Source organism: Acanthochromis polyacanthus, chromosome 21 (genome assembly GCF_021347895.1).
Source record: "Acanthochromis polyacanthus isolate Apoly-LR-REF ecotype Palm Island chromosome 21, KAUST_Apoly_ChrSc, whole genome shotgun sequence".
In the NCBI taxonomy this organism is placed as follows: Eukaryota; Metazoa; Chordata; class Actinopteri; family Pomacentridae; genus Acanthochromis; species Acanthochromis polyacanthus.
The window spans coordinates 12,423,984-12,448,918 of record NC_067133.1 but is presented as its reverse complement, the minus strand read 5'-3'; the positions used below and the strand labels follow the sequence as shown (position 1 = coordinate 12,448,918).

At 39.4% G+C, this 24,935-nt stretch overlaps 2 protein-coding genes and 1 long non-coding RNA gene across 4 annotated transcripts; 1 reads left to right on the top strand and 2 right to left on the bottom strand.

The window, feature by feature from the left end:
• Positions 1-986: 986 nt before the first annotated feature.
• On the bottom strand, positions 987-6,474 carry rusf1 (RUS family member 1). Its single transcript, XM_022195145.2, has 14 exons — positions 6,131-6,474; positions 5,974-6,051; positions 5,318-5,432; positions 5,167-5,212; positions 5,049-5,081; positions 4,861-4,966; positions 4,083-4,184; positions 3,035-3,105; positions 1,930-2,114; positions 1,766-1,823; positions 1,619-1,683; positions 1,395-1,523; positions 1,234-1,299; positions 987-1,135 (listed from the first exon to the last, which is right to left on the bottom strand). Exons 1-14 carry the CDS (start codon positions 6,278-6,280, stop codon positions 1,050-1,052), a joined length of 1,290 nt encoding a protein of 429 aa, XP_022050837.1. The 5' UTR covers positions 6,281-6,474; the 3' UTR covers positions 987-1,049.
• Positions 6,475-9,053: 2,579 nt separating this feature from the next.
• Positions 9,054-12,934, top strand: LOC110951895 (uncharacterized). The gene is made up of 3 exons (XR_002595756.2): positions 9,054-9,468; positions 11,574-11,794; positions 12,817-12,934. It is a non-coding gene; the product is annotated as an uncharacterized LOC110951895 (long non-coding RNA).
• prr14 (proline rich 14) lies at positions 11,959-24,769 on the bottom strand. 2 transcript variants are annotated; one of them, XM_022195156.2, is made up of 11 exons: positions 24,648-24,769; positions 23,115-23,143; positions 22,834-23,017; positions 21,900-22,062; positions 21,739-21,804; positions 20,947-20,987; positions 17,599-20,559; positions 17,373-17,514; positions 16,796-16,905; positions 16,269-16,337; positions 11,959-15,085 (listed from the first exon to the last, which is right to left on the bottom strand). In XM_022195156.2, the coding sequence occupies exons 3-11, from the start codon at positions 22,974-22,976 to the stop codon at positions 14,794-14,796; spliced, it is 3,987 nt and encodes a 1,328-aa protein (XP_022050848.2). In that variant the 5' UTR covers positions 22,977-23,017; positions 23,115-23,143; positions 24,648-24,769; the 3' UTR covers positions 11,959-14,793. The 2 variants fall into 2 exon arrangements, with proteins under 2 accessions (XP_022050848.2, XP_051797157.1); XM_051941197.1 differs by lacking the exon at positions 23,115-23,143 and having other exon boundaries at positions 24,648-24,762.
• Between the last annotated feature and the right edge of the window lie 166 nt (positions 24,770-24,935).

Here is a 24,935-nt window from a genome sequence, read left to right as displayed (position 1 = left end):
AAGTTCAATGCTGCCTCCTTGAATAGAAAGTGACATATTTTATATATATTTAATTTGTATGTCACATGTATATGCTGCTTAATTGAGTATTTTTGTTTTTTACGGTAAAGAGATAAAAAAAAAAACTCAACAGCTTATATTTTATATTTCTATTTGCCTTTCATGTAAACCAGGTTAATTTACCAATGTGGCCTGCTGACTGTGTTCATTTATAAATGTGTGTATTTATCCTGCATAGATTGTGGAAGCTGAGGTGCTGATTGTATTTTATACAGCACTGGGAAAAGCCTTGAGTAAATTTAAGAGAACTGTTATTATTGTTAAACTTTCTTCTTTTGCTAAACTGCATATTCTCATATATTTTTTTGAGACATTTATCGTTTGTGACATTCATATTGTACATTTCTACATAGAGACTGTTTGCACTACCTTTAAGATTTTTTTAAGACTTTTATCTTGCACCTTCTGCTACGTTTGCACTGAAAAGGAGAAGCTCTTCAATCTCGTTGTACACTGTATAATGACAATAAAGCAGATTCTTCTTCTTCTGATTTGTGGATTATTTTCACTGCATGCCAGATGCAACCTGTAACTCCAGCATTTTTCAAAAGTGCAGTTTTAGCACTTGTGGATTTTAGTATCTTTGTATTTCACCCATTCTGTGTAAACAGTCGGTGGGGTGCTGTTTTTTGTAATTCACATCTACAATTCTGAAGCTTCATTTAGCAGACACTTTTAAGCGACATATGTCTGAGAATTGTATAGTATGTGTGATATGTTCATTGGTTGCAGAATTGCAGCCACTCTCCATTTAGGATGACTTATCTTCGTACCAAACCATTTGTCTGCACTGAAACATCACAAAAAAATGTATTTTTTCAAGTAACAGTGAATGAAACTTTTAAAGAATTTTCTGTACAAATATTGCTACTTTTTGCTCTGTGGATTATACCCATTAGAATTTCAGGAAAGAATGACTCAAATAATTACAAAATGTCATTGTTTAATAATCATTAATCAATGTGACATAAACAAACAGAAGTAGCTGCTCAGCTGGTTTTTGTTTTCCACTCGACTCTCCACTCGTCCCAGTCCAGCAGAGTTCTCTTTATGTCCCATCCTGCAGCTTCAACACCTGCAGATGATTTGAGCACAATCATGGATCTGTTATTAAAAGTGCATGCGATAAAGCTGGTGATTTGCAGGTTAAAACAGCTTTGTGTGTCTGCTGACCTCGAAGGAATGGACTGAAAATTGTGTCCATCAGCTTGTGGCTCTCGTGCACCATTTCCCAGTGACCTTTCAAAAAAGAAATTAAAGCAGAATCATGCCTCTGTGTGTAAAGTAGCATTTAAACATCATTTGAATGCAGATAAAAGGAGGTAAAGGCTCACTTTGCTGTTTTGGTGAGGAACATGTCGACTCTTTAGGGCTCAACTTGCTGCTGAGCCACACAGCCTGGCACATGGCTCTGATTTCATCATGTACTGACGCTTCTGGCCCCAAACAAACACAAACGCAGCCTAAGAAGAAGACAGCTGGGTTAAAATATAACTTTAAAACTATGTTACTTGGCTCTGAAACAATCTGCTGCTGTGTGGAAGAAGGTGGCACGCACCGTTTCTGATTCCTAAAAGGTAAGGCCTGTCGTTTCCCTTCAAAGCCAAACTGAGTTCCTCTGGGCTGCAAAATAAGCAGTTTTACATGAAAACATGTAGAGTTGTAAATGTGTACAAGCAAAAAATGACTGTTTATACAAAATTACCTCTGTGCGATCTCCTGCAGCCTCACTCCGATTTTGATTGGCACAGCTTTCCCGAATTCTAAAGAAACAGAAGGTGATTTAATAAAACATGCACCAACTCAGCAGCTGTTTGTCTGACTCACTCCAACAGCTCCTTGCAAAGCCAACAAATACTTATATTTTACCCAAAAATACTGGCTCTCTCTGATTGGCCTCTCGTGGACTCAGGATTCGTTTGTCTCTGAGGTATTGCTGCAACGCGATGGAAAGCCGCGCCTCGTTGAAGGTTTCCATGACAACTGAACGCACGGCTTTGTAGTTGGCGAAAAGATGAAGGATGGTGAAGAGGAAGAAGAGGCTGAGAGTCAGTCTGAGGAGCAGACAGAGGAGAGAAGACAGGTGGACGACATGAAAGACACGACAGCCTCTAAGAAGAGAGCACAGCTAGTGTTTCAAATTAAAACTAAGGGATCCAATATTCACTATTTTTCTGGTAATCTGCACTTATTTTTATCTGATTCCTGATGATGAAAGAAATTCAATCAAGTTTTGTGTTTGTTATTCTAAATTTTAACAGAGATTTGTAATTTTATTGCAAATAAATAATGCTGTGTTTTATATACAATAACTTTCATACATAGTTTTACTTTCATACAATGAATAATTTACAGACTACAGGCTCTTGAAGCACATAGCGGTTGGTCATAATTGTCTGCTTTTTATTATTTTTTTTCCAGTATTTTTTAACCGCATATTTGCTACTGAAACTGTGACATACACCGTGGTGCTTCATGTTGTTTCTAGAAAAAAAATCATGCTGAACAAAAGACAGATTTTGGTGTTTTATTGCGACATCTGAAGCAGACGTATAATTGATGCGGTGGCACTTATTTTAACAGAACCGAAATGTGCTTTTCATCTCTGAACATTTTATGTGTCTGTCTCCGGTGTTGATGAAGCTATGAAAGTCAAAGATACTGACAAAAAAACAAAAACAATTACGTATAAAAGTAAATTTGTGCATGGCTTCATTAACTATGCAAAAGTTACTGTAAAACAAAACAAAACAAAACAGTTGTTTCTCCGGGCATCAGGTTATAGGCACTGATTGATTTTTCATAGAAAGACCCTGGTTCTAAATATTGTTAGTTATCAAGGACACCAATACTCCTGATAACTAATAAACTGTTCCACAATATCTGCATTGAAAAAAACACTCCAGTCATTCTCTAAAAAACTGCTTTTTTGTGTATGATTTTGTACTTGTGATATGGATACAGCAACACTTACAGTGGATTGTCAGTGACGAGGGGAATGAGGATCAAACTGACCAGCAGTCCGGCCAGATTCACTAAAGTCTCCTGTAAGAAATCGGGTGATACATAAAGTTAGAAACATGTTTCTGTCACAGCAGGCTTTTTTAACTGAGACATTTTGACATGTAGCAGCAGGTAAAACAGAGATGTAGACAGAAACAATGTATTCAGTGCGATCGTGCACCACAGTTTACTGGGACACTTGAACAGAACAGAGCCTTTATTTACCATATTAGTAAAACCTGTGTGGTACCCGGGTCAAAGCTGCTGTAAAAAGATCTATCGTACTTTTATGTAGAATGTGATCAACCCCAGGAAAATACTGCTTTAAGAGCTTGTGTCTTTATATTTACCTTCATATCATTGACTACTTTTCTTTGATATTTAAAAGAAACAACACATGCATGTTCCTTTGTGCTTCAGCAGAAAGCAACCTCCAAAAACAAGCTGAGCAATGCAGTGGAGAGTTCAAAACACAGGACAAGACTTAGCAGTCCACCTACATCTGAAAGATAAGAGACACTCCTTTGAGGACAGTTAATATGGAAACACAAGACAGAGAAGAAAAGAAGCAGTCATCCACAAACAGGACTGGGGTCTATGACACCACTTAGCAGGTACTTCTAATGCAGTACTGAGTTTGCTTCCCAGATAGTTTCACCACTATTACCACCTTGAGTCATCTGTCTCTAGGCAGTTTCACAACCCATCGCACTCCGAGGCATGTGAGTCTGTCCATTAACCGGACGTGAGTCATGTGATCATGGTATTACAATAAATATCATTCAGGTTAGAACTGAGGCAGACGTAAAGGCTGAGGAAGAAGTGAAGCTTCTTCAAGAACCAAAAAGAGAAGTCCAGTTGCTTTTCACTGATGCACTCCGGATTACTGTGACCTAGATAACTGAGAATAAAAGGAAACATGGCATGGACTTTGGTACCACAACTGAGCAGTACATGGTCTGTGAAACACCTTCACTGTTCACATCAGTTCAGTCTGATGGAGATACAAGTCCAGTTACCTGACTGCCATCTTTAGCAGAGATGTCAGCCATGTTGTCTCTGCGAGCCTGGTGAACAGTCAGAGCAGCTCGAGTCGCACCGCCGGCCACTCCGACGATAGACTGGAGAAACACACAACAGTGCTGTTTGAGAAAGTCTAACGTAAATACAGCAAAGGAGAGTTAGTATGTTTATCAGTTTTATTACATGATTACAAACGCTAAATTTGGTTCCTTGTCTCCATTTCTTATCAGAGTTTCAGTTTGTATTTTGAACAAATTTGCTACCCACATCTGCAATCTGTTCAGTGTAGAAAACTATTAATAATGAATAAATAAAGGATTTTAAGCACTTAAAGTTCAAACAAGTAATTTTGAAATGCTTTGACTTTTGATGCTTTAAATTAAGGTGAGCAGCTCAACCAAACAATGATTCTGCCTTCGACAATCATTGATTTTCAGCTCCTTGGGCGTGAAATGGTCCAATCAGTTGCAAGCAAAAAGCATTTATGGATAAATGCAACTTTTGTAGCATAAATATGTTTCTTACTTTTCAAAATGTTTACTGCTACTCTGTCTGAAAACCACTAATTCAAGCCTATGTTTCAGGTGTCCAGTGTCTTTTTCATAGATTAGAATTATATAATGAATAATCAGATGAATAATAAAAAGAACTCTGATATGGGCTCAGCAATTTTAAATCCAAACTCCTGTGAATTAGCTAGATACCGAGTATTTAGCTTCAGGGACAGATTAAATGAAGGACACATTTTACACTTTTAAGTTGTTTTTTTTCCACCTTGAATATCCCTGCAGTGCAAACAATCAAGGTGAAGAAAGCAGGAAAGTATGGAGCCAATATTTCCATGAACATGGCAATGTCGTTGAGAACGTCAGCAAAAAGTCTGGAGGAGAATTAAAAGGACATTAGCTGGATTCATTATAACGCTCGGACTGACAGATCTTCCAAATATAATGCATGCATACCTCCACTTTTTGGCCTCAGAGTCCAGTTTGCTCCTGGAACAAGACAAAGAAACTCAACACATGGGATTAAAGCTCCCAAAACTTTTACTGAACTGAAAAAACACAGATATGAGCCTACCCTTTCCGCCAGGCGAAGAGGATTCTTCCCAACATGCCAGTTCCATCTGCAGGTGGAAACAATACTTTGCAAGTTACTCAAATGCAAGCATGGATGGTACAAACCATTCATGATTCATGCAACTTTCTGATATATTTTTTAATTATTCTACCTCTTAATAACCAGGTAACTGTAGCTGCAGCTACTGTCGCCTCCTGGTTTCCAACACCAACACCTTTGAGAGACGCCTGAGTGGCCAGAGTCCCTGACAAGGAGCTGGAGAAGGCCTGAGAGAGAAGGAAGAGTAGGAGTGAAGGGTTTCAGCCTCATAGCACAGTAATAATAATAATAACAACTTTATTAATATAGTACTTTCCAAAGTAAGGACTCACAAAGTGCCTTGACAAAGGGAAAGCAAGATACAAAGAATGCAACATGACAACAAATAAGAAAAAAGCAACAGATGCAAAGATGCAATAAGGAAACAATGTTTTCCACAAATAAGAAAATCAAAGTCATACAAACTTATATTGTAAGAAATGTTTTGTTTGGTTTCTTGTTGCATTGCACAGTTTTATGGAACAGGCATTTTGCTTTTCACTCTCCTTAAGTTATAAGCATGTGATGAATGAATAAAAAGTCTCGAGTCTTTAAGTAGACCAAACAAGATTCTTTTTCTTGTAGTGTTTTCATGTATCTTAAGAATCTTGTGTCAGCTTTGCAAAAGAAAACAACAGGTGGTCTAATCCAGAGCTGTATATCTGTGTGTTGTTGTAATGTTGGAATATTTAGTAATGATCTGTGTTTCTGGTGTATCCACTACTTTACCTGCACAGTATCCCAGAACTGGTACTGCAGATAATCACCACTGACACTCTCTGGGTAGCCTTGAGGCAGAAACACACTCTGAAACAAAACGTGTAAAAGTCAGTCTGATGTGTGTGAACAGTAAATGTAGCTGCAAATGAACACAAAAAATCCTTACTTTAAACACTCCAACAACAGAGTTTCCTCTTGATTCACCTCCACTCCCATCTATCCTCCTCTCCAGCACCCCATCTTTAGCTAAATACTTCCAGGACTCTGCACTGCCATATCTCTCTGTGGCCAAAACCACTCCTGGATCTTCCTCCATTTAAACCGTTAGGAGCGACAACAACACGGAAGTGGACGATGTTATCAAATTGAACGAAGCGGCAGTCTGAATTCTGCTGAAAAAATGTCTAATTAAAGCTCATTGTGAATTAGTGGAGGGAGTTGTGGCTCACTGCAGACGTGTCGTTTCCTCCTGTTTATTTTTGCTGTGCTTCCGTGTTGTTTTTCCGCCGTTTCAGTTTCCTGATGCCTAATTGGTCAATTCTGACTTAGAGGCGGAGCTTCTACAGAGACATGCGTACTAACAATAAGACGTTAGTGAACAATTAAAGTTATAAAACCAGAAAAATAGAAATATTATAGGAAAATTATTATGGTGTATTTGGGTTTTAAAGATGGCTATTCTTGTATTGCTATCCTCCTGGAATTCCTTTTTGATTTATTAATTAATTTTAATCAACACAATTTGAGATTGTGCAAACAAACTTGGATGGATTCAAAGATCTTCACTTCTAGAAAAACATTCTGTGTAAATTTGCATCTGATGGGCTTTTTATTGCAGTTAATCATCCTGTTAAATATGTTTCTTACTGATCTCCATGCATATTGCACAGTTCTTTTATTTGTCAGAATTTCAGCTGCATTGATAATAGAGAATAGGTCAGGAATTGTGACATGGAGGGTTTTTACAGGGCATTTGCCATTTAAATGATGGAGCAGCAGTTTCTATATGTGAGTGTACAAATAAGGACGTTCCCACAGCTCTTCCTGGATGGTAGGCGGTTAATAAAAGATGACATAAGCTGACATGAGCCGGGTTGTAAATGACTTTTGTAACTCTGAGCATCGGGAGCTGAAGATGTCATCAGTGTCGGGCAGCAGTGTTCCAGAGAAAGTGAAAAGAAAGCCCCCTTCCTTCATGTTTACTTCTAGTTAACAGCAAATTTATACTTCTGCTTAACTCTAGCTTCTCACTTACAATTCCCTTTATGAGATTGAAAGTTAGAGAGGAAGAAAAACATATACTGTACAGGCGAATCTGACTTTGTGTGTCCCATCACTCATTACAGCTGCATGTTGTTGTACATTCAGTTTCCCTACACATACATTACATCATACATTTCTATATAATTCATTAATTCTTCACAGTAGTGTAAACTTTGAGATTTCAGCTCGATTTCAAAATAAACTCATGGATTTGAGCGTGTCATCACGTGTCTGTACTGATAAACCCAGAGGATGAAGGTAACAATTAATTTACCATTCTTACTGAAAACATGAAATTCAAAAGTTTTCAGTGCTAATCTATTTCATACTTACAAACGAATTAGTTTACCTAGTTTATGTTCTTTTTTAGTAGGGCACCTTCAGCTTATCGCCAGTTTCTTGTTGCTTTTCTCTTGTCAGTGTTGCAGAGTTTTATTCTCACCAGTACGTGTCTCACAGTGCAATAAGTCACATAAATGTTTTGGTAATCACAAGTCTTTGACCCACACAGCATAGTAGTGAGGTGAAAGGTTTACTTCAGACCCTCAGGTTTCAACATTATCCGGAAGGAAGCTACAGAATAATACTATTATTAATGATAAAATAATCTTATACCGCTTTGCTAAGTGTTACTGTCAGTAAAAGTTTTGGTTTAATCAGTTATAACTGTTTGCAAATTATTTTATAGGTTTGAAACAGAGCCAGCAATGATTAAAGAGACTAAAAAATGGAGATAACAACAGGCTCAGTTTTGACATGAATCTGCAGGCTAAAGAAAACATTCTGTTCAAAAGCTTCTTAAGTCCCCCACTAGTGAAAATCAATTCTTGTACCTTGGAAAAATAACCAAATGAGGTCATTTTTAAAATACCGATAACAGTAGAAAAGACATAATGGTCTCAAATACACAGATTGAGACTTAAAGGATTTCATACGTAACAAACCAAAACAAACAATCCTTTCAACTAGCAGTGTGTCACTTTCTCTATCATTATTCTTCTTCAGAACTGGTTTCCGATTCTAACATGTATGTCTGAGCTACTCCAATATTACAGCTTGCCATTGTGTAATGCGGAGTAGTTTTGTAGTGTTTGAATAGAGCTGTAGGTGAGCTGGTGTGCTCGAGCTGTGGCAAGTGTGTGGAAGTAGGTGGAGAGAAGGGTTGGAGCTTCGTAGATTTACATATTCTAAAGGAAGCAACGGTGTACAGGCACATTTAAGCCATTTTAATGTAGAAAGGGATCATTTTAATTGACAAAAACTCCTAAATATGTGACTTTGACACACAGATATGAGTTTGTAGGGTTTAATCAATGACCAAAGGAGGACCTTGAAGCAGAGATTAATTCATCTGATGATATGAGTAATAATCAGACGCAGAAACCAGGTCGTAGAGCTAAATCAGTTGGATGAAAAGTCCCAGCAGGTCCCTCCCCTTCATATTTTCAGCCAGAGGGATGGGCTGTTTAGGAGTGGGTGGCGTCATCTCTTATAAAAATGAGTCAAGTGGTGTCTTATCTCTGCGTCAGAGAATAGATTGATGGGAGAAAATAATAAAACGTCATAATAGTAGATGTTAAAGTGACGTAAGATGTAGTGATTGTTTCCACTGAGTTGAGTGGAAGACCAAAGTGTGAGACCGGTGCACTTGTTAAAGGTGAATTCAGACGCCTTCAAAGTAACAAACTGGAATGTGAGTGTGTTTCACCCCACGGCGAGACAAGTGCCGACACACCTTTACTAAACTCTGGAATGCGGAGCAGAAAATAAATGAGGTAAAGGTGGCAATACTGCACAGCACGTCTCAGTGTGACTAACTAGGCACAGAGGACATCTAACCTACAAATATGAGGAATACAACATGAGAACTAATGTAACAGTGGGAGGGAAGACGAGTGTCTGAGTGGGAGGCAGAGAGAGAAACAAACCCTGCACAGTAAATGGGCGTGGAAGTTTCGCAGAGTTTCATTCCAGACTCTCCTTCCTGTCATTCAACAACTTATATGGCTCTGGAATTCCACTGATTCAGAAGCTGTTGTCTAACACGGTCACAGGAGTGTTTGGACGACCACATGCAGGGATTTAAACTTTTATGATTTTAAGGAGGACGCTTCAGATTGCACCTGTCACTGGAATCTTCCTGAGGAGACAAGAAGAAAATACACCTGCCGATTACTTTAATATCTGATAACAGAGTGGACAAACTTTGCTTCATAGAACGAGTCAGCTCACATTGATCAGGTTTGTACTTTAATTCAAGCTTTGAACAGGTTTTATTTGTGTCAAACTGATAACATCTTCACTCCAGTTGTAAATTCTCTGTTTGTCTGGGATCCTTAAGATTTACTTTTAAAACAATAACTTTCTTCATCAATCAGCTCATATTAGCTGCAGCTAAGCACACTGTGATGACGCTCAATGATTCCCAGGTCTGTGTAAGATTACATGAAGATCTCAGTTCAACACTAAGATGAAACAGTTTCATCTAAACGTAGACTATGCTGCTGGCTTGTTGAAATCAGGGATCAGATAAGCTGCATTTCATGTTGACAACCTACCAGCCAGACAGGAAGCTTGGACGCTTTTAAAGTCTAATCATACAAGTTTTTCTGCTTTTTTTTTTTTTTAACACAGACACTGCTCCCTGTGTTACGCCATTTAAAAGGTACTTTCTGTTACTGTGGAAATACCCAGCCTTCAAAGATTCCCACGCTCAACAGAAAGAGAAAATACTCTTTGTGGGTATTTTAAAGAACATGTTTTAACTTGTTGGGGACATCTCTTCAAAACAGTTTTGTCCAGTTCTGGGGGAAACAGCTGAATAACTAAAACTGTTCAGAGTGAACTCATTGAAGTATCAGAACAAGCTGAACAAAAGCCACAAAAGCAACGTGGGAACACAGTTTCATGTTGTTGTGGCACAATTCAGATCACAGCATGCACTGCCAGGGAAGTCATTAATAGGAAGTAACAGCATTTGCCACAAGGATGAGATCTGAGAACAATTTCCAACTTTGATATTCCCTTTGGGGAAGTGTTGGCATCCAAATGATACTCTGGTCGGTGAGTTATCGGGATTTTTGACACAGCACACTCTGCTGTTGGAGTTTAGTCTCATCTATGGCAAAATAAAGGAGACTTTTGTTTAAACAACTGCAACAATTATAATGAAACTTCCTGTATATAGTGCTATTATTAATAATCTATTGGGTTTCTATACAGCTGTAAATCCCAAAAAAGATCTGTCAGGGCAGTAAAAGAAAGTAACAAGGACAAGATCTAAGAACAGTTTCCAACCCTCATATTTCCTTTGGGCAAGTTTTAGCATCCAAATTATACTGAGACAGATGTTCTGTCTAAACTCACTGGTGTCAACAAAATTAAACTGTTTGCATCAGTCTGTCTGAGTTATGACAGCTTCCAATTAAACTATGTTCAACTAGCAAACTACGCTGAGTTAGGAGAATTTTCCTCAACAAATCGAGCACAAACAAGTTTTTTAAGGTAATTACTCACAAAATCTTAGTTGCTCCAACCATCATTTCCATTTTATTTAGAAGTAATTTTAGGTGTTATGCACTTAGTGCCATAATTATGAGCACAAGTTGGCAAATTAGGTTGGCAAAATAAAAAAAAATTACATTGCTCCTGTGCTAAGGGGGTCGGGGAGGAGACCTGAAATCCTGATCCCAAGGTGAAGAAAAACAAAGTTATCAAGCCATTTCCATTAAGTTACCTCAACTTAATATTTTTTTTTCAAATCAACTAACAGAGAAATTTGAGTCTAAATACAAAATATTAAGTTAATACAACATTATAACGTCAACACAACCCATCAAAACAATGCTTAAACCTTTAAAAGCTTCATCTAAATCATGCATTTATATATATATTTTTTATCTTGCAATCATGCATTTAATTAAGGGGTGGGATTAGCTCCCTTTAATTATGTTTTACAGTCTAGATGCTGGACACATTCTGTTGTTGGAGTTTCTTCTCATATGTGGTCATTTGTTTAGGTTTTCCTTTAGTAACAAAGGAGCGACTGTCACAACACTGAACACGTGTGAATATGTCAGAACCAGAGCAGTCAATTATTTTAATGAACTAACATTTACTTAAGCAGGGTTTGTCCTTACATGAAAGGTGAAACAGCTCCTTAAAACTCCCTTTATCTGAAAAACAAACAGTCCTATCAAGTTTACACCATAAAGATCGGCTGCTCACATGGCTCTTGTGCACATTCTAACTCAAAACTGGCTTTAAGATGTTTGACATATATACACATATCACCTAAACTTGTTCTCTAGGTCAGCCTCTCTTACACTCAATGTCACTTTTTGCAGAGATGTCAAACTCAGCTGAGACGCATGTAACGGTGGAAGAAGAGATCCCGTTGAATACTGTACCAGGAACAGGCGACGCAGAAAACAACGACACTTGTGATGAAGGAGTAATCAGCGCTGCTCCTTTCTGCACAGACAAGCATCACAGGAAACTGGCCATCTGCAGCATCATCTGTGGGGTCTCCTGCATCGGAGTCAAAGCTCTGATCTACTCAGTCAAGGTATTTTCCCTTTTATTTTCTGCCAAGATTTTCTTTTAGGTGTCGATGAGAAGGTCACATTCCAAACACATGCGGACAGCTGTAAAATGAGCTCACACATAACATACTCGCGTTGACAAATCCAGCTGGTCTGTGGAGATTAATCAAACATTACCTGATACAAGTCCAGGCAAATTAGTTTATTTTATTGAATTCGGCAGTTCACTGTAAAAACACACAGCTGTATGTCTTAAGTTTTTACATATATAAATATCATCTCCCCAACACCTTCTGGTCTGATGCAGCTCCACATCGTCACGCTCCCACCTCTCTGCTTCATTGTCAGGACCGTGCATTCACTGCGACAGTCCTGGAAACGTGCACGCCAAACAGTCCGAGTCAAATAAGTTTATCATGATCTCATCGGACTGAAGAATGTGCTCCCAACATTCATCAGGGCTTCGTTTTCTTTTTCTTGGACGCCATTCATAGAGGTTGATGTTATGGAATGTCCTTCACACTGTCTGAGCTGCCACAGAAACTCTGATTTCCACCGATAACTCCGGTGCCAAATCTCAAGCCATCAGTTTTTCAGAGAAAGATTGTTAAAGTGGCATCATTTTAAGACAACTGCTGCAGCTCTGATTAGTGTTACTATGATGGGTTTAATATATCCTGATACTTGTTGAAATGGATTTTTATTCAGACAGTCTCACACTTAGAAAATACTAGTCTTTACAGGTTGTTTTTGCAATTTAGTTTGTTTCAGTGATCACAACTGTATTTGTTTTATTGCACTGAGTTTCTACTTTGGGGCATTTGTTTTGCATTACTCATATTAGGAAATATTCTTCTTGTCGACATTGAAATAATGCAATTTGAAATAATTTGACATTCATGTGATTTTGCACAAGGAGTGTACTCACTTTGTTACCCTTCTAAGGAGCTCTAAATGTTAAACAGAAGCCTCAAATAAAGTGTAGATTTTTTTTACACTGTTTTTACCCTTCATTCTAAATAGTGTCCTGTCTTTACTGCAACAGGCCGAGATGTCGGAGGATCTAGAAGCAGCTCAGAATCTTTCACAACGGGCGAAAAAATTCAGCATCATCTCCATCGTGATTTGGGTCCTGATTGTGGCGTCATTTCCCTTGTTAATGGGACTGATCTCATATCTTCTCACTTTGCTAGACTGATCAGCGTCTGCAGAAAATAACCAGCGGAGTGACTCCTCTGATTTGGGATGTTAACGGAGACAGACAGTTGACGGTACAAAGCTGCTTATCAAGAAACTGGAAGTTACATGGACATAAAAAAAAGACTGCAGTAGTCTTTCTTGTGCTGATAGACTGCCGTCCCAATTTATGTTTAGAATCTTTTATGCAAGGAACAATCCCCCTAGAAGGTATTAAAATTCTGGGAATTTTTACACTTTTTTTATATGCTGTAATATTTATTCGACAATATATGAACATATGGACATTACCAAATTTAAATGAACATATAAAATCCAGCATTGCCTATCATTTTAAACATGACACTACATGACACATATACATTATATATTAAAGATCAGGCCTGTCATCCTCCAGTAATAACCCAATCCTCAATATTTCTTACAGTTTAACATACTGTCATTCTTAGTTATTGTATGTACTTGCAGATACTACAAAAGTTAATAAATTAGTCAATCTGTAGATCTCTATTGTAACAACATACATGTATTTATCAAGGATTGGGTCTGTGCTGGAGCTAAAATGGTATGGCAGTGATGGTGGCAGTGTTTCACCAGGACGTTACAAGAAGCTGCTCTTGTTGCGCCAACATTAACTTGGCATTATTGCATTGTTACTGTATTAGCTTTATTATTGTCAAATGTATCTGTATGTTGTACTTTTATACAAACATATAAACAGACAATTTTATAATAAAATGACAAAAAAAAACAACAACTTTGTGCTCTGAGTTGCTTTGAAGCATTTTGACATGCCCTTATAAAAAAAGAAAACAGCAACGATTACAAATGTGCCAACAAATTTTACAGTTAAGGCAACCTCAATGTTTGGCAAAAATACGCCCTTTCCCCCCAAAAAAAAATACATCGATAAGTAGTTCACCAAGAAGTCACCCTACAAAACAATCAGAGAACTACAGGGTTAAAAAAGAAGCCAGCAGTGGACGCTTCCATTAATGATTAGAAATGCTCCCTGGAGTGCCTTATTGTTTTCATGCTATATTTTCGAAACACAAACACAAAGAAGTGATGAACTGAAAAGGCTCTGCCCTGAGCTGAGTAAAAGGATTTAGGCAGTCCTAGACACTAACAGATGCACTTGATTGTACATAAATTTCATGGACAAAAAACTTTGTGAAATTGGTTGCAGTAAATACAGATCTGTTGCTGGCATGTTTAAAAGTTCTATTCAGCATTTAATAAAAATAGCTGCCTCTATTAACGACTCACGACGATGCTGCGAGGTCACTACTAGTAGCACGATGCTCTGTGTTCTTTCTAAACAGAGCGCAACACAAATCACATACAATCTGTATCCTCATTTAGGGAAAAAAATTTACTGAAGCAGAATTTTCTCTTGAGGTTGTGCAGAGTTGTTGAAACTGGTCTGACATTTAAAATACTGAAATAGCGCAGTAGTATACAAGTATATCAACTTTTGTTTCTCTTTTTGAAAAGGGGAAGTGGCTGAGGGGACAAACGGACGGCAGAGGTTGTATATAAATGAAAAAGTATCTTACTGTATACATGTATAATGCATTTGACCACTATGTTCATAACCAGCTTCTATGAGGCGATACATTTATGATGCTATGATGTTCTGTCCTTCAACTTGCAGGCTACAGATGCTACAGAATGAAAATTCTTCAATTAGAACTTGTCACCACAACATTTATACACTGATTGTGCTGATGAAAAAACTAGAAAAAGCTGGAAGACTCACATGTGAATCTTCATCAAATTGTTTTTAAAGGCTGCCAAACAGTCGACATTTAAGAGGCACCTGTCAACTGTCGTTCTGATCGTGCGTCAGCCACAAATTGAGCTGATCGAGCTTCGTGCAGAGCAGAGAGTCCATATCTTGCACGCTGAGGGACGGTTGGTCTTTAGGGAAGCCTCCTCGTCTTGTCCTGGAGGAGGAAATTCCTGCTTTTCCGACTCCGAGTAGAGGCTTCTTTGGTTTTCTGGCCTCGCCGACCTCCAGGAACTCCAGAAATCGCTTGACGCGCCTTTGGCCGAACCAGGACTCAGAGCCGTTCTTGCGATTGAGAGGCACCTCAAATATGGTTTCCAGGCGGCTGAAACACGAGCAACAAATCCCAGTTAAGGCAGCGTAGAATTGAATACCTCCTGACGCAGCCGTTTTTGATAACAACATGACCTTTCCTCTGGTGCCATCCTCTGGTCAAACTGAGCTTTTCTGCTTCACTCGCAGCAGCCTGCAGACATTAAAGCTTTGCCCCAAACGCACCCAACATGCCAAATCTCAGCAAGTCTAAGTACATGGTGTGTTTACTTTGGATGTACGGAGCTTTTGATTTGTATTTCTGATAGCTGAGAGAAACTATGCAACCCACAAACGGAAAGCAGAAGCTGCTGGCAACAGGTAAAAACTGGTTTGTGACAAAACAGCATGGGTTGAATCTCAAGACGATAAAAGTGGAACTACTGCCTCACAACTGTAAGACGCCACCAAAGAGTTGCAGTTTCTTTTCATGGATCTCCAAATTTTATCTTCGACTAGTTGAATGTAAAGTCATCACTTCATCCTATGGATATTTTTGTGCCATTTTGTCATAACTGGTGTGTGAATTTTATTTTTTTTTAGATATTCTGTGGACCCTCTAAAGAAGAAATTCTAACTAGTTCTCCTCTGAGTCAACCCAAAAACATGATGCCTCCAGCCTTGTTTGTTGCAGAGACACAGAAAATAACCAAAGTTTGGAATAATAGATTTTGCTGACAAATTTCTAAAGCTGCTGTCCTACATCTGGCAGATAAAGTCCTGTATCATTTTAGGGATAATTATTAAGATTTCTTATGCAAAGAATATACTACAAAGACTGCACTATGGCAAGATTTGAGGCATTTTGCAGGGTTAGATTTTTATCTCTTCATCCCTGAACTCAGGATGGTGTCTTCAACTAATTCTGGAGCATCGCAACAAACCCAAACATGCAGCCAGAGTCATAAAGAACCATCTATGGTGACAAAAACAAACAAACAACTGACTCATTAATTTTAAAGCAACAAATGTCTCCGGCCTGTTTAACATCTATCATTGCTCACAGCATAGAGCCATAAACAAAGGCTGCTTTACTGTTCAAAGTCGAAAAGGAAAAGGTGTTAATGGTGCAATTTAAGCCATCCGTTCGTTTAGATTCGTAGAAGACTTGTGACTTGTTGAGCTTCTTCTCTGCGTGTACATGAAACATTTACCACTTATCTAAATGCTGTAAACGGTTATATATGTTGACTTACCTTTCAGGGGGTTTGTTGAAGTTTTTATTGGTGTAAATTTCTTCCAAACTAAACTCCTTCTTTTTCAGCCTGCAGTGAAACAGAAGGAAAACGGGAACAGCATAGCAATCAGTCTGATTGATTAGAGGTTAGTGAATAAACAAACACATGCACTGACATAAATTCACTTCCACTTGTAGGTCAGAGCGTGACCCAGCAGAATTTGACCTGCTGCTGCATGTGTTTGAACTTAGTGCACATGATTTTATCAGCAAGATGCTTTTGTACTTTCAGTCAGATAGACACAGAAGCTAGATAAGACTTTTACTTCAGATTCCCTGTGACGTCGCTGTGTGAACTGTAGCTAAGAAAAAACTTTCAAATTACACATTAAATTAATTTTTAAAATTACATTTAAATGACTTATTTTTATATACACTAGAGCAACAAAGGAATTATCTTTGTCTTGCTTATTGTAGCTTATTGCGTAGAGTGACCTGTGCTGACCTATAGAGCAATGCCCAATGTCTGTATTATGGGATACAAACCTGATGGGTTTAGGCAGACCCATGGGTGTCAGGTTGGTCTGAGGTTTGGGTAAAGTTTTACGAATTCTGATCGACGAAACCTTTCCTCGCTCCTCGTGCTTTTTCACCACCTGTGATGATGAACGCAGAGATTAATTGTTTTAAAAGCATTAAGAAATGAGAGGAACTTAAAAATCAGCAGCGACTAGAGTGACAACAGAACAAGTGGAATATTTACAACTACTTAATATTGTACAATATATGTTAAGTGAATATGAAGGCAAGCTTGTAAATGCTGCAAAAAAAGAAAATGGAAATTAAGCTTTTTTGACATTAACTGCTTGAGAGAAGTGTAGAAACTTCTTTGCGGAGCGTTACTTCCAAATATATAAAAATACAACATGGAAAGACATCAAATGTAACTAGTAGAAAGTCAGCGAGGCACAGAAAACACTGAGATACAACACATAAAACACAACATGCAGTTAGGGTCTACTGTAGTGTTTTAAGTTTAGACTGAATACATGTTCTGTCGGTGCACCTACAAAAAATGCTAATAAATCCAGAAGTCATTATACGTTTTTATATTAATGTGTACCTTGATTTCGGAGTCAGACAGGGCCTTCTCCTCTCTCAGCCCAATGTCTTCAAACTCCTGACTGGAAGAGCTTGTGTCTTCACCGTCATCCTCCTCCTCGCTCTGTTGTCTCCTCTCAGTCTCACACTCTAGTTGGTTTTCACTTCAAAGAAGCCAAGAGTAAATATCAGCACAGTTCTGACACTTAGGACCATCACAAAACTAGAGATTTAGAAAAGAGGGTTACCTGCTGTTAGAATCCAAAGTAGCACTAGAGGAATCATTTCTTGTGTGAAATCCTTGAAGATGCCACGAGGAGGAGCTCAGCAGGGACAGCAAAGAGGAGGAGGAGGGAGAGCAAACATGAGTGGAAGTGCTGGGGCTGCTGGTAGTAGCTCCCCTACTGTCAAACTTCTTGGAAAGGAAAGCCAGGGGGCTTGAGAGGAAGCAGGAAGCTAGAGCTGTAAGGGATGAGCTGGGGGAAAGTGCAAGACTGGGAGACAGGTGCTGTGTGAGGGCGTCGTACGAGGCCAATCTTCTGGACGGATACACCTCCTTCCTAAGACACAGAGGAGCGATCTCCCTCTCGATCTCTACACTGCAGACTGTGTGTCGACGAGCCCGCCGCTGGGATTTGTGAGAGACAAAGGAACTGTGGGAGGATTGGTGGTGGTGGGAAATGTGAGTCCTGCTGTGATGTGGTGAAAGCACAGAGGAGGTCCAGGACGTGTCCTGGTGACAGAGGGAGGGGATCTCTGGACAAGAGTAGCTGCGCAAGAGACGCGTCAAGGACCCATTTCCTAACGAGCGTCTACCTGATGTAGCCAGCTCTGCATCCTCCATAGTGACAGATTTTGTCATCTCTTCTCCTTTTTGCATCCTACTATGCAAAGCCCTACATTTCCTCCTTTGGTTGTCTGCTCTCCTTGGCTTAACGTTAACTCTTCTTGTACTGGACCTTAGTCGAGAGAGACTGATGGTGCTATTGTTACTAACTTCAGAGTCTGTGAGAAATATTTCATCGGCACCACACTTTTCTTTCCCGTCTGTTAAATGCTTAAATTTGTTGTGTAACTGTACAGAACAGTCTTGAACAAGTTTGGAGGATGAAGGAAGAGATTTTGGAATATTTTCAAAGGGTGTCATTTCAAAATACACAGAGTGTGTTGAGAATTTATATTTGCTTTCTTTACTCTGACAATCTTTGGTTAACAATCGAGGGTTGCTGATACATTGCTTTGTCTCTTGAGTCCCACTAGCTGATTGAGCAGAATCTCTAGGACCCTTCTTGGGTCTCTTGGATGACTGGCTCTGCCCTCTAGCCGAGTTTTCTTCTTTCTGAACACGCTGAGAGGTATTCAGATTTTCACGCATGAGTTCTAATGGCTCCAATAATACTTTTACTGTGTCAGAAACCAAAGTGCTGCCTGGTTCAGTCGTGGAACTCGCTTGGATTGGCGATTTCCGTTTTAGTGGCTTTTTGTTCGTATTCCGGCACTTGTTCTGTAGCTGCTTTATATCAGGACGGACAAGAACTTCAGATAAGGGCTCCTCCTCAGCTTGTTTAGTAGAAGTGATTGCCACAGTTGTTTCCAGATCCATACCGTTATCAATGTTCACATCAGCTTTACTAAGAACTGTTCTAGTCTTCTGTCTTTTGCAGGAACTGCTTGGCTTGGCTTTGCTGCTGCAGCCCTTCTGATGGTCCTCCAACACACCACAGCTTCTATCCAGTGAGCTAATCAACATAGCATCAGGGGAACTTTCAGTCTGCATGTGTAAAACGGTTTCATTTATCGTAGAAAGCATTTCTTCACCCCCTTTTCCTTTCCTATTTGCTCTTGCTGAAGTGGCCTGTCTTTTTCTAGCAGCTTTCAGTGTTTCTTTCCCATCTGTACTGGTATTTAACAACACAACCTCCTGTCTTGGTGGTCTTAGCTCTCTCCTTTTGACAGTATCTGAAGTTACGTTTAACAACTCTTTTTTGGTATCCTCTGGATCCGCTATTAGTCTTTTCCTTTTTACAGAATCTCGGAAATTACAGTTTGGTCTTATCGCCCTCTTTGCTCTCCCAGAGCATGTTTCAGGGACTAGCTGATACTCGGACTGCAGTGTGTCCATACTAGGCTCCAGTGTCTGTTTAGTAGCACCGTCACTCAGGTTATGATGGAGGTTTTGTCGAGTCAAGCTGCAACTGTCCACGATTCCAACATCACAATCACCGCCATCAGGCTGAAGACTGTCCGAGTCGGGCTGAGTGTGATAAACTGAAGAAGACAAAGACAGCATTTTGTCTGAGTCGCCGTTGTTTGATTTAACAGAATACTGGTGAGAAAGCTGCCCGTCATTGACCTCTAAGTCACACTCCTCCTTTATGTCTTCAGACATAAGAGTCTTCGAGTCAACTTTCTTGAACTCAGTCCTATTCCCTGTACATCTTTTGATTGGTGTTTTCAGCCGGGATGCCACCTTGCCCTTCTGGTCCTCCACAACACTGGACGTATTCAACTTGGATTCATTTGAGGCACTTACATTGGCAGTGGACCGTAACGAGATAGACGATCTAATAAACCCAACAGATTCTGAAACTGGTTCAGAAACAATGCAGGGTAAAGGAGTGTGGGTAAAAGGCACTAAATCAGGTGAGATTTTATCTGTCTGATTTATTGCAAATTCAGCAGCCTGTTCAGAACTGTGTGTTGACAACTCCATATCAAAATCTAATTTTTTAGAATATTTGAGCGCAAATGTTTCTGTATTATGTGCAGTTTCTACATCGCTGAGCCTCTGCGGAGTAGTTTCAGTGTCCTGATTCCTGTAGTCATTTTGTCCCGAATGAAACATATCGCTTGGCTCTGAGTGTTCAGCATTCGTTGTCTCAGCGGCTTCTAGCTCATACTGATTGAGTTTGTCTGGATGGTCCATGGACGGCGGAGGACTGTTGGCTCTGAAAAGTTTAACGGGGCTCATAACTATCTCTGTGAAACTAGCCATCTTCGATTTGAACGACTGAAACAACGGGCCGATCACCCATCCCTTTGGTACCGACGCATTTTCAACAGTGTCTGCAGCAGCCAATTCCCTGCAAGCATTTATGTCAGACTTAGCAGCGTCGACATTCTTGGCAGCGTTTTTAGTCAACTGCTCAACTTCACTTTCTCCAGGAAACACATCTGTTTTTTTCCATGCGCTTTTCTGGTTCCTTTGCCTGTAATACAAAAGTAGAATAGAGGAAATGTGACAAATCACAAAGCTGGAGCAGTGCAATGTATAAATACATAAATAAGAACATAACGAGATAAGATTTTAGCCAACATCACTGGTGGTACCACGACATTGTATAGTTTTCATTATTCAAAAAGTTCTGAAATGCATTCATGTCTTGTTATTCACCAACGTGGTACTGCACATTACATAGAAAACTACTTGAACCACGCCTGCTTGACATGCTCGGATCACAGCTGTTCCACTGCAAACACTTTCTTATTCAAGTTGTAAAATGCAAGATCAATAAGCACGTCAAAGTAAACAGTTTCCATAGCAGCTAAATGCTATCATTCATATAAAGCTGTGAAAAATTTGCGGTCATGCTTACTTATTTTGGCGCTCTGCTGTAAAACTAAGATCCAATCCATCCTGAAAAATAAACAAACATTTTACAGTTACTTTTAGAGAATTAAGCAGCGTTTGGTTGAGCATCAATACCAGATGAGCTTCTGATCCAGCCAACTAAACAACCTACAAAACACACCAGACAGTGCCCTCTGTGGAAAAATCATTTTCTGCAGCTCTTCAAGCATAAATAAAAAGTTTTCACTTGTAGAATAAACATAAAAAAAATAGTGTCTACTCACTATTACTGTGATGAGTTTTACAGATGTACATTCCCATTTTATTTATTTCAGTCCCTTCATGGAAATAAATACTCTTACTGCATTAATTTAAGCTGAAAATAAATCCGAAGTTTCTAAAATATGGTGGAAAAGGAGTGCATGAGTGGTCTTTTCCTCAGCCAGTTTACTCTACGACCTGGTTAGTTCTTTGTTTTGACCAAAAAGAAGGAAATAAAGATACACTGCATTCTGTTGTATCTGTGCATTTGTAGGTCACATTAAGACACTCGAGTGCTTGTCTCTGTCAGATGCAGCAGACCGTGAAGGAGGATTAAATCACTCAATTAACCCTGACACCCGGCTCACTGTACAGGTCTCCAATGTTTTCATACACAGCCTTGTAGTACAGCTTCTGCAGAAAGACATGAGACTCCAGTGGCTTTACACCAGGAAAAAAAAAAAATCACCTAGAGTGTGCAGACAGACAAACAGCATCTCTCTTCACAGAGGAATGCAATGTTGGAACGCGCAGATCAAACAAAGATGAAACTGACCTCGTTTTGTTTCTCATGCGCATGTGCTCTTTCAACTCTTGGCTGCTTCGACTGAGACACTTGCACCTACAAAGCAAAAACGTGAACCAACAATCCATTAGCAGAGGCTCAATTTTATTACTGGCTAGCATCTAAATAAGACTTTCAAGTTAAATTCCTACCATATTTCCAAGCTGCCTTTCTCTCTTCGAGGGAGACGGATTCTGCCTGGACGGTTTCTGAGCTGCTCGGGTGTCTGCGTTATTGTGCTTGTTAGGAGTCTGAGCTCTGACAGCTTGAATGCGACCGCTTCGTCTGTGTCCAGATGATCCATCACGGGCACAGCTGTGAATGATCCACAGAAATCCTTAAATGTGGCGTTTTTTTGTTTTAAATACAGTTAGGGGGGGAAAAAAGCAGCTAGACGCAGGAATGAATAAGGAGGCTGAACCCGCAAGAAAAATAAGAGCAAACACAGGAACCAATAAGTAAACTGTACTGGATAAATAAAATACTGATAATAATAACAATAATGAGAGTAAACAAGGCTACAATCTGTCTAAATGTAATATCTGTGAGCTTGTTCTGAACTGATAATGACCATTCAGCTATTTTATACATTTGTTACTGAAGCTATATACCAGTTCGAGGGAGTGGATGTATTTCAGTAAAGACAAAAACTTGTCTTCGGTTCAGGTCAGACTTCTAGTATCTACCAGAAAGCTTTCACAAATGTTTGTGTTGCTTGCCCAAGTTATTTAAAACTAAATGCTGAAGGTTCTGTACAGTTCATGTGAGGAAAACTGTGTTGTGACTGAAATGATAATATTGAGAAAAGACGTAATCTTCTGAAAAACATAAGGACCGGCACTGAGACACCCCAACCTGCATGAAACTAGACACATGGAGCCACTGGAATTAAACGAGCTAGCCGCCTAACACATGTTGCCAGTAGTGACTATAATAGCTATGGAAATAATAAGTAAGTAGATGCTGTCAAAAAATTCAAGATTGTGTACTCCTTAACCAATCAGTGCATAAAAAAGTGTGATAAAGCAAGAGGGGGAAAAATACACCAAAAGCAAAACAAACCAAAAGGTGGCAGGAAAACTATACCTGGGAGTGATGGAGGAAAGGGGGAGGACGGGTGGTGGAGGTTCACTGTGGGGAGGTGCACTACAGAAAGGGTTTGGGGGAATAGCATCTTCATCCATTGGACAAACTATCTTAGGGAGCGAGTCAGAGGGATAAGTCAACATCCCCTTGCTCTCTCTCTCTGTTTCTCCTTGTCTGGCCTTCTCTGTAAATAACAACAATGGAAAAACAACACACATGCGGGGTTTCATTTCAATATGAAAGCTCTTCACAAGACGTCTTAAAAATATAGCCTCACTTACTCTGCTAATTTCTGGGATGGAAGTGGATTCTGCAATGAAGAATTATAACACACATTATTAGTTTATATACACAAAATGTCAGAATAAAGAGAAATGTGTAAACAACGGGAATCCAGAGAGTCTTTGGATTTATTGGGTTATTCTAGCCAGGGTAAAATATTTAAATAAGACATTTATAATGCTGTAGGAATTTAGCCCTAATATTTAGGATATCATGTGAAGTTACACTTTATGTCCTTTCGGAGGTTTAAATTTATTTAAATTGCTCAGGTAATCTCACAGAGTAAATAACGCTGTCGGGTCTTAACCCCAATAGTCAAACTTGTTAATTTGTAAATCCTAACTCTGGAAATCCATTTTCCTCAATGGCTGTTGCTTTGAATGTGCTGTATAAATAACAATGACTCAACTAGACATATGGTTTATGTCCAATCAACAGCCCAAACCCCAGACATGATGTTTTCTATCACACAAAACCAAGAAAAGCAGCAAATTCTCACAGTTGAGAAAGAATAGTACTACCCGACTGATTGAAAAATAGAGCACATAAAGAGGTGCTGAACAATGCAAAACGAAAAAGCCTGAAAGACAAAACCACTACCTTAAATTTAAATAAACATAGGTAACAATAATAGCAGTGCAACAAAGGGCAGGTGGGGCCATTCATGGAAATTCACACCTGTGTTGATTGAAATACAGGCACAGTCAATCTTGGTGAGTGATAGGTCTTTAATAGAGTCAATTAAAAGATCCGAATCTCCAATAAACTATTTTACTTTTGTTTTCTGACCCCTATGCAGTTTTATGTAGTGGAATGAAATGGCATTAATTACGTTTCAGTGTGGTATGTGGCTGATGGCTGTGGAAGAAATGTGTAAATCACAATCCCTTCTTTTTAAACTGTAGTATAATCTGAACTGTATAGTCAATAACTGAAGATGATTAGAGGCAAAACCGACTTCTACGCTTTGAATTCGAGCTCCTAGTGTTTGCCAGTCATTGTGGTTGGCACGCAGGATTCGTTCACTTGCGCGAAAAGTTGTCTCGCTTATATTTACCAACTACGCTAAGCTAATAAACCCAGCAACACGGCAAAAAGGAAATGTAGTAGATTTTGTACCTACTAAAGCATACAAACATTTTAGTTATTGTTTTCAATCAAACAAGCCGTGGTTTCATCAAAACTGAGCGCCGTCTACTTGCTGGAACTTTTATTTTTTGCGAGCGAATAATTATTCAAGTCAGTGTTGGTGAATTTCAGATGACGGCTCTCCAGACGTATACTGTGATAAACATTTGAGGTGCATCGTAGCAGAGCTTTGTGGTAACTCCGGCAAAATTGCATGTTTTGCTCACGCCGATATCCCTACAGTGTGTAGCATACAGTCACCGCACCAGGAAATAGACGTAGCCGGGAACTGTCATATCTTCCACCATATTTTATATGGCGGTTGGAGGTCTCCCCCATGGTCTCCTCCAGTCGCAGTTTAGCGGCATACGGCTACTGAAGCGAAACACGTTAAATAAACTCACCTGAAAACGCTTAGCTGGACCGCAGGATGGTATTCCTACCTCGCCGTAAACAAGACATGCCGGACGGCGCCCTACAGCGGACTCGCAGATGGATCCGTTTTTACAAATCCAAAAGCCAGACGGATGCGTCAGCCAATCACAGCGCGAATTGTTTTTCCGCCCGGAAAGCCCTGTTGAAATCTGACCAATTAGGAGGCGAGTTGGAGGGTAGCTGGTTGAGGACAGCCAATAGGAGAGCGATGACAAACAGTCACAAAGCTCGTAAAAAATGTAGTCTTTTTTTTTATG